At 35.7% G+C, this 15,538-nt stretch overlaps 1 protein-coding gene across 1 annotated transcript; it reads right to left on the bottom strand.

Moving 5' to 3' along the window:
* Positions 1 to 10,100: 10,100 nt before the first annotated feature.
* LOC111493343 (monofunctional riboflavin biosynthesis protein RIBA 3, chloroplastic-like) lies at positions 10,101 to 13,203 on the bottom strand. Its single transcript, XM_023143008.1, has 7 exons — positions 13,094 to 13,203; positions 12,753 to 13,020; positions 11,864 to 12,076; positions 11,415 to 11,740; positions 11,181 to 11,310; positions 10,585 to 10,881; positions 10,101 to 10,504 (listed from the first exon to the last, which is right to left on the bottom strand). Exons 1-7 carry the CDS (start codon positions 13,153 to 13,155, stop codon positions 10,277 to 10,279), a joined length of 1,524 nt encoding a protein of 507 aa, XP_022998776.1. The 5' UTR covers positions 13,156 to 13,203; the 3' UTR covers positions 10,101 to 10,276.
* Between the last annotated feature and the right edge of the window lie 2,335 nt (positions 13,204 to 15,538).

The raw sequence follows: 15,538 nt of genomic DNA, 5'->3' as shown, positions 1-15,538 counted from the left end.
GTAACAATAATGTCATCAACATAAAGAAGCAAATAGATAAGGTTAGATTGCTGATGAAAGACAAAAAGGGACGTGTCAGCGCGACTACAAGAAAACCCAAGTGTGAGAAGAAATGAGCTAAAACGCTGAAACCAAACACGAGGAGCTTGCTTTAAGCCATAGAGAGCTTTCTTTAATAGACAAACATGCTTTGGAAATCGAGGATCAACATACCCAGGAGGTTGTTCCATATGAACACGTTCAATAAGCGTTCCATTGAGAAAAGCATTCTTGACATCAAGTTGTCGAAGAGGCCATTTATTTGTGACTGCAATAGAAAGCACAACACGGACAGTGGTAGCTTTGACAACTGGACTGAAAGTGTCAGTGTAGTCAAGACCAGGAACCTGAGTATAACCTTTGGCAACGAGACGAGCCTTGAAACGCTCGACGGATCCATCGGGCAAATATTTAATACGAAACACCCATTTAGAGCCCACAATGTTGGTGTTGGCAGGGCGAGGAACCAAAGTCCAAGTATCATTTTGTTGTAACGCTCGAATTTCTTCATCCATGGCAGCCACCCAAGCAGGATTCTTAGCCGCAGATTTGAATCCTTTTGGCTCAGTGGATGCAAGAAGAGCAGAGAGAAGTCCAGATGAGCCCAACATACCAAGATTTGCTGGATGACGAGTCTTGAATATACCAGCTTTGGCGCGTGTGATCATAGGATGAGTGCCCAAAGAAGAGAAATCAACAGGAGGTTCAATAGAGGTTGAATTAGAAGTCGAGGGTGACAAAGTGGAACCTGCAAGAGAAGTATCAACCTGCACAGACTCATCTACAAGGTCAGAACAAATATCACACGGGGATGAACTGGATTGAGGAATGTGCGGTGATGAAGTGGTAGGGGGGGATGAATCAATATGATGAAGATGTGGTTCCAAGAAATTTGAAATAGGAATAGTGGAAAGAGGTTGGGCTTGGGAGCTAGGGATAGCAGGAAAGTGAGTTTCATCAAATTGAGCATGGCAGGTGATATATAGCTTAGTGGTGGCGGGATCAAGACAGCGGAACCCTTTATGAACAGAACTATAACCCAAAAAAATACAAGGAATGCTGCGGGGAGAAAGCTTGTTAGGCATATAATCACGCAAATAAGGATAAACGCGACAACCAAAGGGATGAAAATTGTCATAATGTGGAGTGTAGCCATAAAGGAGTTCAAAGGGTGACTTACCTCCAAGAAGTGGAGTAGGCAACCGGTTGATAATATAAGCTGCAGTGCTGAAGGCGTCAACCCAAAAACGAGGAGAAAGATGAGAGTGAAAGAGAAGGGCCAAGCCAGTCTCAGTCACATGACGATGTTTTCTCTCAACACGACCATTTTGAGCAGGTGTATATGGACAAGAGAGTTGATGGTGGATGCCAGAATTACGTAAATGAGTTTTGAAACAAGTACTAGTAAATTCGGTACCACCATCGCTTTGAAATACCTTGATACGAGAAGAATATTGATTTTCCACAAATTTTTGAAATTGAAGAAAAATATCAAAAAAATCAGATTTAAATTTTAAAGGGTAAAACCAAGTGAATCGAGAATAATCATCAATAAAAATAGCATAATAAAGAAAACCCGAATTTGATTTGACGGGAGAAGGACCCCAAAGATCACAATGAATAAGATCTAACACATGAGACGACCTACGTTCATTGCGGGAATAAGGCAATCGATGGCTTTTCGCAAGCTGACAACTATTACATAATGATGGAGAAGGCAATAAAGACGTAAGAGAAAGATGACCTTTTTTATTTAAAAAAGAAATAACAGAATGATTCACATGACCCAGACGAGCATGCCATAAATCATATGAAGCACGTAAAGATTTGTTTTTAAGGGCTGAAATAAAAGCAGAGTTGCCGCGCTCCAGCACATATAGCCCTCCATCTCTTTTACCGGTTGCCACCACCCTTCCTGTTTGATGATTCTGGATAGTAATAAGATTATTAGTAAATGTAACGGAGAGAGGAAAATCAGACGTTAATTTACTTATGGAAAGAAGATTTTTAGTGAGGTGAGGGACAACCAAGACATCTAATAAGTGAATATTTGGAACAGGAGAAAGAGTACCGATGTGGGTAATGGGTAGGGATGCACCGTTTCCTACAATCACAGAGTCCTTACCCGTGTAATTTTTAGACTGATCCAGAATTGATGGGTCGGCAGTCATATGGGCCGAAGCTCCAGTGTCCAAAAACCAATCAGCAGCATCGGGTCCAGCAATAGAACATGACGTGTTAAAGGCTTCAGCAAGGTGAGCATGAGAAGAATCAGGTCGAACATACCGTTGGTTGCAGCGGTCAGCATAATGGCCCTCTTTGCGGCATATTTGGCAATGAGGTGGTCGACGACCCTGACTTGAGTGGGTTCGTCCTCGATTAGAAGAGTTGTTTTTGTGAGAATAAGAACGACCTCGCTGGTTGGTAAAGGAAGCAGGGTGACTTTCATGGGTGCGGCCACGATTAGTGGCTATGAATGCTGTAGGAGTGGAGTCAGAGGACTCAAGGGAGCGCTGGAACAACTCAAAACTTTCAGTTTTAGAGACTAGATCTGCAAAACAGGGGATAGGGGTGAGAGCCATCTGAGCAGTAGAAAAAGCTGAAAATTCGGTGCCGAGTCCACGAAGGAACCAATGCACTTTATCAATGTCCTCGACGGGTCTGCCAATGGCATGAAGTTGGTCACAAATTTTTTTGAAGGCACGGGCATACTCAGCAACAGGTTTTGTGCCACGTTTCATCAACTGCAAGTCATCCTTGAGTCTCAGTTCACGAGCTTTTGACTGATGGCTGTACGTAGTTTCCAACGCAAGCCAAACATCACGTGCAGTAGAGAGACCAACGACAACAGCCATGGCTTCCTCAGTGAGAGAGGAGAGCAGGAGACAGAGAAGTCGTTGATCGGCTGCTCTCCATGCCAAATATTTGGGGTTGAATGTTGAGGAGGTTTCTGGTTCAAAGCGAGGTGGTGGAACCATAGTTCCATCGACATAGCCCAGCATGTCTTGACTCTCAAGAAGAGGGAGAAGTTGGCTTTTCCAAAGAAGATAATTGGAGGAAGAAAGTTTGATGGTGATCATATGGATTAGAGTATTGAAAGGAAGAAGATGATAACAAGATTCGGAAGCCATAGAGAAGAAAGGATCAGGGTTGTTAAACCAAAAGGGCTCTGATACCATGTGAATGTTTGATTAATCCACCACACCCAAATGGTGGTGAGAGTTCTCTTATTTATAATCATTTACAGAATACAGAAATAAGGTAAATTACAAATAATAAGGAAATAGCGATAAAAGGAAAGAATAATAAATGAATACAATATATTTGCATTTAGTAAAAGAGAAAATATGGTAACCCGTAATGTAAGGCAAATATCTAGATATTTGCCTTAATGAACGGTCAACTATCCTTAACAACCACCAAAGTGAATGCACATTTCAGTCGCAACATTATGAAACGCCAACAAAATTCATGCACTTTATGTCTCTAAGCATTAGAATGCAACATCTCAATATGTGTCCTAGCATCTCATTAATATAAAAAGCATATATATTTTTCTTTGTTGGGTCTTCAAATTTATTTCAATTTACTACCAAATTAAAGAAAACATATGAAAATATATGAAAAAATATGGCATAAATAAAAACATTATAATTTTGAACCATGGGACTATCACATCTGCAAAACATATACTTTTTAGTTCAAAGAATGTTGAGTAATATCTTAATTTTTAAGTTAATGCATGATTAACATGCACCAAAGTATATAATCCTCATTAATAGGGTAATCTATTATATTTCATTATTGGACATCATAAGTAGTTGAAAAGGTAGCAATATTTGTTGTACAATAAAGAAAAAAAAAGTAATAATATTCAAAAAGAGAGAGGTCTTCCCCTTGTAATTAAATAATATAAATAAAGAAGTGGGTCAGTATATTAGGTTTTGATGTATTTTTTATTTGTTTAGTTTAATTTCTATTAAGTAACTATTAATAGAAAAAGATTTAATTAAAAATATCTACCCATAAATGAATTGGTTGATTAATAAATATAGTAATCTGTACACTGTAAAATCCATTACCTATATGATTAAAGTGCTATTCATGTTGCTTTAATCGTAGAATTAGGTCAACCTTATCATTAATTATTTTTCCTAATCTTCAAAAGAAAAATATATATATTTTTTTAATTTTTTAGAACTTTTAAGCACTAAAGATATGGCTGAGATATGAGCGGATGCTGACATTGCTCAACATTCTCAAGTTGTTTAAGATAATGTCTTGTGGATGTATTTAGGTACATACATAATCATTGTTCATTTTGAATGGAGTCTAAACTTTGATATTAAAAAATACTATGACGTTATATCACAAAAACTATTGCTTTCGTGGGACATAAATATATTTTAATCAAAACTTCTTCGTGTATAAGTGATCAAAATTCAAACACGTTGAATTTCACTGAGAAAGATTTACTATGATGTGGGGTTCCTCACCTACGATGAGTGTACTGGTATAGTTAGGGTTGAGCTCTATGGACTTTATTGTGCCATAAGTATATCTTGTAGGGAAATTAGGAGATATCCAACTATTTCTCAGTCATGAGCTTGTTTGAACCAGGGTAAGAGACTATGCGGGTATATGATAGGTTGTCTAGTATAAAGACTACTCCCTCCTTGATGATTATAACATTATGTCCATTATAGGTCTGGATAAAAAGTCACCAACTAATTTCTAATCAAGAATCTATCTAGATTGATAATGCGTATATTGTATAATGAGATTATAAGTTGCAACCATGATGAGGTCCCTCCTCGAGTGCCTATGATATATAGACATATCACAAATGAAAAGACTAGTAAAAAGCTAATCAAATTATCCTAGAACCCCAGATATTTTAATGAGAGAGATAAGCTTTAAGAAGCCGAATAATGAAAATTAATGAACGAAAAATAACATTTTGATAGAGCTAGATGATGAGAAACTATGAAGTTACAAAATTAGAACCATAGGTTTACCTGAGTAAGCTAGTAAAATAAAGATGCTAGTGTAGGAGAGCTTATAACTTAGATACATGACATGGAGGTATACAATGAGATTTATGAGCGATCTAATGTACATCAATGACATAAGATATAAGAATAAATTAAGAATAACCTACCCGTAGGCTACTTATTGAGTATTTTTAATTATATTCATGTTAATCTTTCTTTCAAGGAAGAAACTGAACGGCATAGTCTAGGCAAAGATGTGTATGAGCTATATGGCAATGGGTCGAGATAGATCCGAGTCTCGATGTTTAACTCCTGATGATTTGTCATGTACATGATTTTGATGGTACATTTTAGTGAATGATTCCAACCGTGCCTTTTGTATAAACATTTATTGATATATTTGAATAAAGTTTACTACATGCATATTTTAAAATTAATCAAATTATCGAGTTGTCTTAAAATTCATGTTAGTAGTAACAGTATGTGGCTCGAGACTCTCGAAAGCAAATCATTACGTGTTTTTTTTTATTATAATGAAAATGATCAAATATGGATAAATTTTTGGAAAAAGTAGAGACCTAAAAATGGCATTGCAGCGCATGCGTTATTTGAGTGGTTGGAGAGAGGATAGTATAGCTTTTTGTCTGTAGAGGAACAAGGAGATGACAAAGTTAATATGCATGGCGACCTAAAACTAATGCCAATGGAAGTCCTTGTTGGAATTTGATGAAATGGGATCCCTTTAGGTTTCCACTACCCCCCTTCATTTTCGCCCTATTTTGTTCATCTTTCACACCTTACTCAAAAATGGGTAGGCCAAGGATATTAACATAAATTTCAATATTGATCTGTTTAGCCTCTAAATTTATATATCTTTTGAGATTAACTCATCATCTTAATGTTTATATATCTATTGATTATGTTAAAATATATAATGCAACGTGAGATTAGTTTGTTGTCTTATTGGATACTTTTTTTTAAGTGCAAAGATTAGATCAATATACTCGGAGGGTTCATAAGTTGGGTTGGATTCTGTTGGAACATTTTTTAAACTTAAATTCAATTATTATGATTATAAATTTTTTTAATCCAATCAGTTGTCGTTAAAGAATAAACTCAACTCAATTATAAAAGTTTTAGATTTGATTTGTTCTCTATTTTAAAATTAACACAAATTTGATTTAGTTGGGTTGAACCAATTTAATTTGAGCAAAACCTATGAACCAATCCATTTATAAAGTTTTCATTTATTTGAATTCAACTCAAATAAGTTTATAATCCAACCCACATAATTGATCGAATTTTTTGGGTTATTTAGTTTTTTTGAACACCCTTACAACAAACAACCTTAAAAAGACCCCGACATTTACGATACATCTTTAGTCTAGTTTAACTTGTAATTTGGTCTAATTATACTATCTAATAACAAGTTTTAAGTTATTTAGTTACCTTAACCTTAGGTGATTTTGAAAATTGTAAAGTGAGCGTATTAATTTTATCTTTATTAAAGTATGAGTCTGAAAATTCTTTTCACACCCACTGTTAATGATCAATTATGAAACCAATGCTTCAAAACATATTGCCATCCCCTCATTTCATTTCGCATTATGTGACACCCTTATCTTTCAAAAACTTTAAAAAAAAACCCAACTTTGAATTATAATGTAGTGGCTTTCGAATGAAATTAAATTAAATAACACCCTTTTTTTTTCTTTAAGTGATTGCTTGATTTTGTTCTTGAAAAAAAGTGATATTATTGAGCTTCACAAATTAGTGAAAGCATTCTATTGTATTACTTTTGTGCATCTAGTACAATCTTTAATGTGCTTTTTGAGTTTTTTTCTCTTAATTGTACAAACGTCTCGTAAGTTGATATCGAATTTTAGACTAAGCTTATGATAAACTTTGATTTTCAGCTAGTCCGCATTAACCTTTAGTTATCTTTAGTAATGGATCAAAATCTTGAAATTTCAGATTATCTTCAACTTGTTTTCAAAGTTTTCAAATCATCAAAGCTGTCGTCTTCGAAAATTTTCTGGTCTTCAAATCTTAAAGTTTTTTAATCTTTCCATCGACTTTTAAATAATGTTTTGGGATCGTGGAGCCAAATCGACCATACATAGCTAGAGGATCCGAGGAGGGGACTGTGATGCTGCTGCGAGCAATGTGACATTTTGTCATTACAGCTAGATGGCCCCTCTAGCCAAAGGAGGGTGTATACTCAAGTTCTAACTCTACATATTTGCAGCATTGTGGCATTAGGGACATGGGACGTTCTATATGTATACTTCGTTTTCGTAAGGTTTTTTGATGGAAGATTTTGGGAGTGGCATGCGCAAATAACATTTGAACGTAAGCTTGAGCGTTTGTTTCTTAGCCTAATCCGAGGCATCATTGCATTTAGAAGTCGAGATAACCGATGTTGTCTTTTCCTTTAAGTATGACGTATAACATGAGGTGAAGACTATTATATTTGTAATCTTCGCATAGAGGAGATATTAACTACGTTGCATTCGAGTCTAGAGCTAACCAATATATTTGTAACCAAGGTCTTGGATTGCTCTTTTGTAGATGACATGAGAGAACATCTCATGCTTTTTTAGTTAATGACCAAACAAAAAAAACCCATAAAAGAATGGTAAGAGTTCAAGTCTATTATTAATAGATATGGTCGGCTTTCCCTTCTAGACTTCGAGCAAAGTTTTAAAACGTGTTCATTGGGGAGAGATTTCCACACTCTTATAAGAAATGTTTCGTTTCTCTCTCCAACCGATATGAGATCTCACAATTTACCTCTTGGGGGCAAACGTTCACGCTAGCACACCGCCCGATGTCTAGCTCTAATACCATTTATAACTGTCCAAATCTCCCGCTAGTAGATATTGTCCTCTTTGGAATTTCTCTTTCAGACTTTCACTCAAGATTTTAAAATGTGTACACTAAGAGAGATTTTCACACCTTTATAATAAATGTTTTGTTCTCCTCTCCAACTGATATGGAATCTCACGTGAATCATTTACAATTTGGCTTCTTATCTCCTCTATGTTCATGAAAGATATAATGAAGAAAATATTATCATTAAAATGAGTGAACATATAATCACAGTGAGTGAATACTAGATTTTTTAGTATCATATATAGTGTATTGGTTATGGTTGCACAATACTACCTGAGAACAAGTATAAGTAAATGAACACTATTGGTCCTAGAAAAAGAAAATTGGAACTTCAATCATCCAAGCCAATGGAAACATAATGAGACATACAATAAAGCTTTGATACAAAAAAAGTGCATAATTATTTATCTCATATAAAGAATCATATAAGACATAATGAGACATACAATAAAGTTTAGATTAAAAAAAAAGTGTATGATCATTCCATCCCACATAAGGAATCATTTGGAGACATAATGAGACATACAATAAAGCTTGGATTAAAAAAAAGTTCATGAACAATAAATCCCACATAAAGAATCATATTATTTTGTATAGAATGGAAAATTTAAGTATAAAATAATCGAATAACATTTTGGTCGAGGTACAAATTAAATTATTTCATTACAACAAATGTAATAGGAGAGGAAACACGTTGAGTTGGATAAATTTTTTAAACTAACTTAAAATTTCAGGTTGGTTGGGTTGATTAATCCAAAATGTCAACTCAACCTTCTATTTTCGAGTTAGATTGAATTGGATTATTGGATTGAGTTAAGTAATCATCTCAGCGTTTAAAAAATGAAGAAAAATGAGTGATGAAATCTTGTCAACTTTCTCAAAGTACTAGATGATAGGTCCAAAAATCTAGGTTTGTTGGGCCAATTGATCAAGGTTTGATTTTTTTTTTTTTTCTTCTCTAGTTTGACCTATTTTCTCCTAATTTTGGAAATGATGATGCTAATCTTTTCTCATATTTGAGGGTTCATTCGAGAGATTTTGAGAAATTTGGAGTGGAATAGGGGTAAAATTTGCTAGCGAAGCAATGTTCGAATGAGATATTCAGTGAATCGAGATTTTTGTTCGAGATTTGCTTATAGGGTTGATTGAATATGATATAGGACTGAATTTTGAAGACGGATTGAGATCGAATTGAATGATTGGGCGTTGATTACTATATTCCAATATCTTTGATGTATGAATTATGTATGATATGAGATTATATGAACATGTTACTATATAGGAATGGTTAGGAATTGGTCACCTAGTCCTGAAGAATGTGACAAAAGTCACCACCAAACAAAAAACACCTTTCCCCAAAATGGCTGCACACTAATCATTATGTCTCTAAATTAATCATCAGCTGCTTAATTACAAATCTCTTTTCCATTGCTGCTTTCATCCATACAATAATTCTTGCCCTTATTACCAATTCACCCTTACTATTTTGTTGAACCCTCTCCACAATTTTGCTAGAAAACGAAGCGATTGAATTTTGCTTCAATCGATTTGAAGAACTCGATGCCGTCAGTCGTGAATCTAAGAGCCAACGACGCAAATAGAGATGTCGACGATCACCTCGATGGATCGTCGTCTAGAAACTGAGGAAGATAAAAGCTTAGAAGTTTAGCATACCTGTGATATCCCACATTGGTTGGGGAGGAGAACAAATCACCGTTTATAAGGGTGTGGAAACTTCTCTTAGCAAATGCGTTTTAAAGCCTTGAGCGGAAGCCCGAAAGGGAAAGTCCAAAGAAGACAATATCTGCTAGCGGTGGATCTGGGTCGTTACAAATGGTATCAGAGCCAAACACTGGACGATGTGCCAGCCTCCTCGTCGCTATTCCCTGAAGGGGGTAGACATGAGGCGGTGTGCCAGGAAGGACGCTGGGCCCCGAAGGAGATGGATTGTGATGTCCCACAAGAACACCTCGTCGCTATTCCCTGAAGGGGGTAGACATGAGGCGGTGTGCCAGGAAGAACGCTGGACCCCGAAGGAGATGGATTGTGATGTCCCACAAGAACGAATCACCATTTATAAGGGTGTGGAAAGAGGCTTTTAAAGCCCGAAAGAAAAGTACAAAGACAATATTTACTAGCGGTAGATCTGAGTCGTTACAATACCAAATATCACACACAAAACAACTCCCACCAATCCTTTATTATTACACTGAAGCCAACAGGCAATGGGGGCATTGCGAGCAACAAATTCTCGACCATCCCTTTTATTTGATTCAATTTTATTTATCTAATTATGCATCCATTGATTTATTTATTTATTTATTTATTTATTTGTTGAAGGGATAAATTCAATTTCTTGAAGCTTCAGCCTGTCGCGACCTTAAAAATTGGCCCTTCGCATAGATATGGCCCATCTTGGTTCTCTTGGTTTCCAAGTACTTTCTGTTTTCATCCGTAATGGGTGTCACCACAGGGACCCTCGCTGTCACTGCCAAACCATATCCCTTCAGCCCCTTGAACTTCGCGGGGTTGTTTGTCATCAACCGCATTGTTCTAATCCCAATATCTCTCAGCATCTGACATCATCCACAAATAAAAAAATAAAATCAAATTTAACTTATCTATTAACTAGTCAAATCGAGTTGAGTTGACTGACCTGAGCTCCGACTCCATAATCACGGGCGTCGGCAGGCAATCCGAGCTCGATGTTGGCTTCGACTGTGTCGTGGCCTTGATCTTGTAGGTTGTAGGCAAGCAGCTTGGGGCCAAGGCCAATGCCTCTTCCTTCATGACCTCTTAGGTAAATAACAGCGCCTCTTCCAGCCTTCTCAATCATTTGCATTGCTAAGTCTAGTTGGTTGCCACAGTCACATCTTGCTGACGCGAATATGTCGCCAGTTAAGCACTCGGAATGGACCCTTACAAGCACATCTTGACCGTCTCCAATGTTTCCCTGTTGAAATAAATCATGGTGAAAGTTTTTTATTTATAATCAAATAAATTATAAAAAAAAAAATTATAATAAATAGATGTCTTTATGATATATATATATTGTAAATCATAATTCTAACCCTAAATATCCTTAAGATTTTGGATTTCAATAAAGATTTAACTCATCTCAGAGCAAATATTTTTTAGGTTAAATATTGGGTTTTGAAGCTCACCGACCACCAACTATCATATGTTTTTGATATTTAAGGATGTCATGAGTTAATGAATGCATTATTCCTCAAAGAAAACAAATTCCATTACCTTTACAAGAGCCACGTGCTCAATTCCATCTAGATTTGAGCGATAGCAATGAGCATAGAATTGGCCCCATTTAGTTGGCAGCCGAGAAATAGCAATCCTTTCAATCAAATTTTCTCTCTTTCTTCGGTATCTACCAAAATAAACAGCCAAAAAATTAAGTGAATCCAAACCCGACTCAAATTTTTTATAGTTCAACGCATAAGATATCAATTACGATGAATCAACCTAACTTACCTAATCAAATCAGTAATAGAGACTATTGGGATATTCTTTTCTGATGCCAACTTTCTCAACTTGGGTAGTGAAGCCATGGAGCCATCTTCAGGGTCAACAATGGTTGAAAGAACAGAAACTGACCTTAACCCAGCAAGGGAAACTAAATCTACAGAAGCTTCCGTGTGGCCAGCTCTCCTCAGAACGCCGCCGTCTCGGTACCGGAGGGGAAACACGTGACCTGGCCGTCTGAAGTCCTCAGCCTTAGACTGAGGTGATGATAAAGCAACAATTGTCTTTGCTCTATCTGCTGTTGATACTCCTGCTGATGTCCCATTTTTCAAATCCTGTCTCATTCAAACAATAAATTAATAACTAACACTCAAAGTAACATCCCTAGGTGGGTGTGATCGTGTATAATAATTTAATCAAGAGGTCAGAAGTTCAAATTTCTCATGCGTACTACCTACCACAGTGATGGTAAAAGTTGATGTCTCGTTCCCATTATCGATCGATATTATGGGAAGCTTAAGCCTTTCAAGATCGTCCTCTTTCATACCCACATAGAGTATGCCTGAGCCATGTTGAACCATGGTTGTTATATTACTGGGAGTTGTAAAAGAGGCAGCCATTACCAAATTCCCTTCCGTGTCCTCATTTTCATCATCCACAACGATCACAAACTAGAAAACAATTAAGTTTTTCGGCCATTAGGAGAAGAGAAATGCATGAGGAGAGAGAATAAAAATGCATGCAAAAAGGGGTAAGATAAAAACATGCCACATCCTTCAAATAATAAGTATAGAGAGAATAAAATTTTTGTTCTTTGTAACCATGTGAGATCACACATCGGTATGAGAGGAGAACGAAACATCCTTTATGAGGGTGAGAAAACTTCTCCTCCCTAGCAAGTAGGTTTTAAAAACATTAAGGAGAAACTCGAAAGGGAAAGCCCAAAAAGGACAATATGTGTTAGCTGGTCTGCAGTGTTACAAATGGTATCAGAGACAGACACTGAGCGATGTGTCAGGGAAGAGGTTGAAGTTCGAAAGGGTGGGACACAAGGCAATGTGCTAGGAAGGACGTTGGGCCTCGAAGGGGGTGGATTGTAAGATCCGACATCGATCGAAGAAGAGAACGTAACATTCTTCATAAGTACGTGGAAACCTCTCACTACCAATACTTTTAAAAAAACTATGAGGAGAAACGGTAAAGAAAAAACTTGAAAAGAGAATCATATTTGTTGTTAGGGTAGACTTTGACTTTTGTGGGAGAGAAATGGACAAGGGAGAAAAAAGAAAGTATAATTTATTAGAGTATAAGCAAGCATTATCCATAAGGAAGTGGATATTTGGCAACCTTTCCTTGGCTAATAGCATCAACGGCGGTGGGAATGGAAGAGTAGCCCTCAGATGGGCAGTCAGGATCGTCCTCATCATCAAAGAAATCAACAACATCGGGCGTGGTTTCAGCCTCAAGTCCTAAAGCAGCCGCGGAAGCAGCACCGTTACCATTTTTAGCGGCGAGGTTGTCATCAAACAAGTCAGCAGCAGCGGAGCAAACAAAACGCAGCCCTCTTTGCTTACATTTGCCAATCTTAGGATGAGGCAAAGCGGGGCGATGAAAGCTACAAAGAGAACAACTTTATTATGACACATAAAGGGGCACAAAATTAGGGGTGAGTAGGGAAAGAAACGTACCTTGAAAGAGGTAAGTTAGTGAAACGGGGAAGGAGAGGATGAGCAAGAAGAGCAGAAGCCATGGATGGAAGAAGGAATGGAAGGATTGTGTGAGGGATTGTGGGATTGAAGAGAGGGTTTAAAAAGAAAATTATTGGGAATTATTCTCATCCACAGCCCCATGCTCACAACCTCAACATGGGTCGGGATAAATACATTATTAGTGACACAAAAAACGTGGCCACAGTTTTTCTTTTTTTTATTATTATTATTATTCAGATCTATAAAATGTACATTCAAATTATTTTTATAAAAATAAGAGTATGTAGATTTTTAGATGCACATTCATCTATTAAATTTGATCAGTAGATAATTTATGATATTATTAAATTAAGTTCTTCATGATCATTTAATTTTTAATATTTACTTACTAATTTTCAAAAATTTGTTTTCAAGTCTACAAATTGCCTTACAAATTCAAATGTTTACACACATTTAATTTTAAAAAATTGAAAACAAAAAAACAAAAATCAAATATTGATTGGAGGAGTTGAAAATGTGTAATAGCTAAAGATAGTTCCTAGTTACTGTAAAACAAAGAAAGAAAAAAAATGTTCTTAGCTGCAAGATCTACTTCTCTAACAAAATCTTTTGTTGATTGTCATAAGGGTTCAAGTCATTCTATTGATGGTGTTATGTTTATCTGGTTCCCGATCTTAAAAAAAGATGAAAAAAATCACTATTAATTCATGCTCCTCTCACTAAAATACATATCTCGACGCATATCAATATATTACTTGTAAGAGTGTGGAAACCTCTTCCTAACAGATCAAAGCGGATAATATTTGCTAGCAACGAGCTAAGGCTATTACGAAATGCATCGGAGGGTTCAATTTGTAATTTAATTATTTTCTAATAAAATATTATATAAGATGTGCAGTAGGAAGTATTTAAACTTTTTTAATATCAATAAAATCACATTGAGAATATAATGTTTTAACAATCGAAAGATTCTCAAATCAGGCAAGATTTTGAATGTAGGGTTTAATCAGATAGATAACATTATTTAAACAAATTGACAAAAAAAAAAAAAAAAAAACGTGGATCTGAGGAATGCATCGGATGGGATGCATTAATGGAATGCTACTCTTGATTATACATATTCCATACGTTTTTAAGCCATTACTTAGTTAAATAGACTAGGAATAAGAATCGATCTAACGTATCTCATAAAAATATTAGAATTTAACGATTTTCATAATATAACATATACATATTTATGAGCTATTGAGCATACACGAGACTCTAATATATCATAGCTTTATAGTTCTTTAGCTCTAATATGCACCCGTCACAAGTCATGCAAGCTTATATACCATTTGAAAAGAAAACGTAACGTGAATTGAGTATAAAAAAATTTAATAAGTAGTTTACTGGTAGGTTCTCAGTGTTTCTAACTGGGTTTTTCGAAGGTTATAGACTAGATTCTTTCTCTTAAGTTATAGACTATTATCACTATTATGGTTATGTCTCGATCGACTCATCTAAGCTCATTTCATGTTTAGATAATATAGCTCATCTGAGCTTATCTCAATCATTAAGTTCATGTAATCTAGTTCATCTTAACTTATCTCAATCATCGAGTTTACTCAGATTTAAATAATATTGAGATCAGGTTCACCCGAGTTTAGATAATCTAATACACACACATGCAAACACACCGACCCTCATGCCTACTAACTACTATGATGCTACATCAGTCACAATTGATAGAGATGGGTTCACTACTAAAACAAGTTGAAGACCTCCTAACAATTCTCACGTAATAACCTGGTGTCAGTACATATTATTTTATGCTCTTTGAATAGAGATCCATTCGAGTTGAAGACCTCTTAATAGATATTATTTAATTTTTAAAAAAATATATATTTTTTCAAAAAAAAAAATTAAACCAAACTTCATTAAAATCTTCTAGGATTTAATTTTTCAAGAAACTAATTAGTTCATTACCTATATACATATATATTCAGTACATAGACTATCACATATAAAGTATAATGAATTTGAAAAAGCATTAAAAAAAAAAATCTCAACCATATTAACCCTAAACTGTCTGAAAATAATAAAGAATGACCTGAGCATATCAAACCTAAGCCAAATGAGTTGAGAAGTCGAGCTAAGGACGTTAGAAAACTTATTCTCCGATTGACTTTGAACAACTGCAGTTAAATAATGAAGCAAAACAATTGTTGTGACTTAGTAAGTCAAAGAGACTCATAGAACTTTTAGGTGATATACCGATAAAAAGGAGAATAGAGATTTGAATCTTAATGGAGAAAATCAAATCAAAGGCTTAAATTAAGAGGGTTGTGAAGAACACAATGAGGATATTTTATAAGATCATAAACGTCTGGCACCATAAATTGTTGACATCTGTAAGGTTGCCCCATGGAGCTAAAAACAAAG

This window comes from Cucurbita maxima, unplaced genomic scaffold (genome assembly GCF_002738345.1).
Source record: "Cucurbita maxima cultivar Rimu unplaced genomic scaffold, Cmax_1.0 Cma_Scf00018, whole genome shotgun sequence".
Classification (NCBI taxonomy): domain Eukaryota; kingdom Viridiplantae; phylum Streptophyta; class Magnoliopsida; order Cucurbitales; family Cucurbitaceae; genus Cucurbita; species Cucurbita maxima.
This window is presented reverse-complemented; position numbering and strand designations above follow the sequence as displayed.

Excerpts from the sequence above, each read along its gene's own strand:
- LOC111493343 (XM_023143008.1), bottom strand. The coding sequence starts at position 13,155 with ATGGCTTCTGCTCTTCTTGCTCATCCTCTCCTTCCCCGTTTCACTAAC. Across the intron at positions 13,021-13,093 it reads ACTAACTTACCTCTTTCAAG|CTTTCATCGCCCCGCTTTGC; the intron begins GTACGTTTCTTT and ends TTCTCTTTGTAG. Across the intron at positions 10,505-10,584 it reads ATTATGGAGTCGGAGCTCAG|ATGCTGAGAGATATTGGGAT; the intron begins GTCAGTCAACTC and ends GGATGATGTCAG.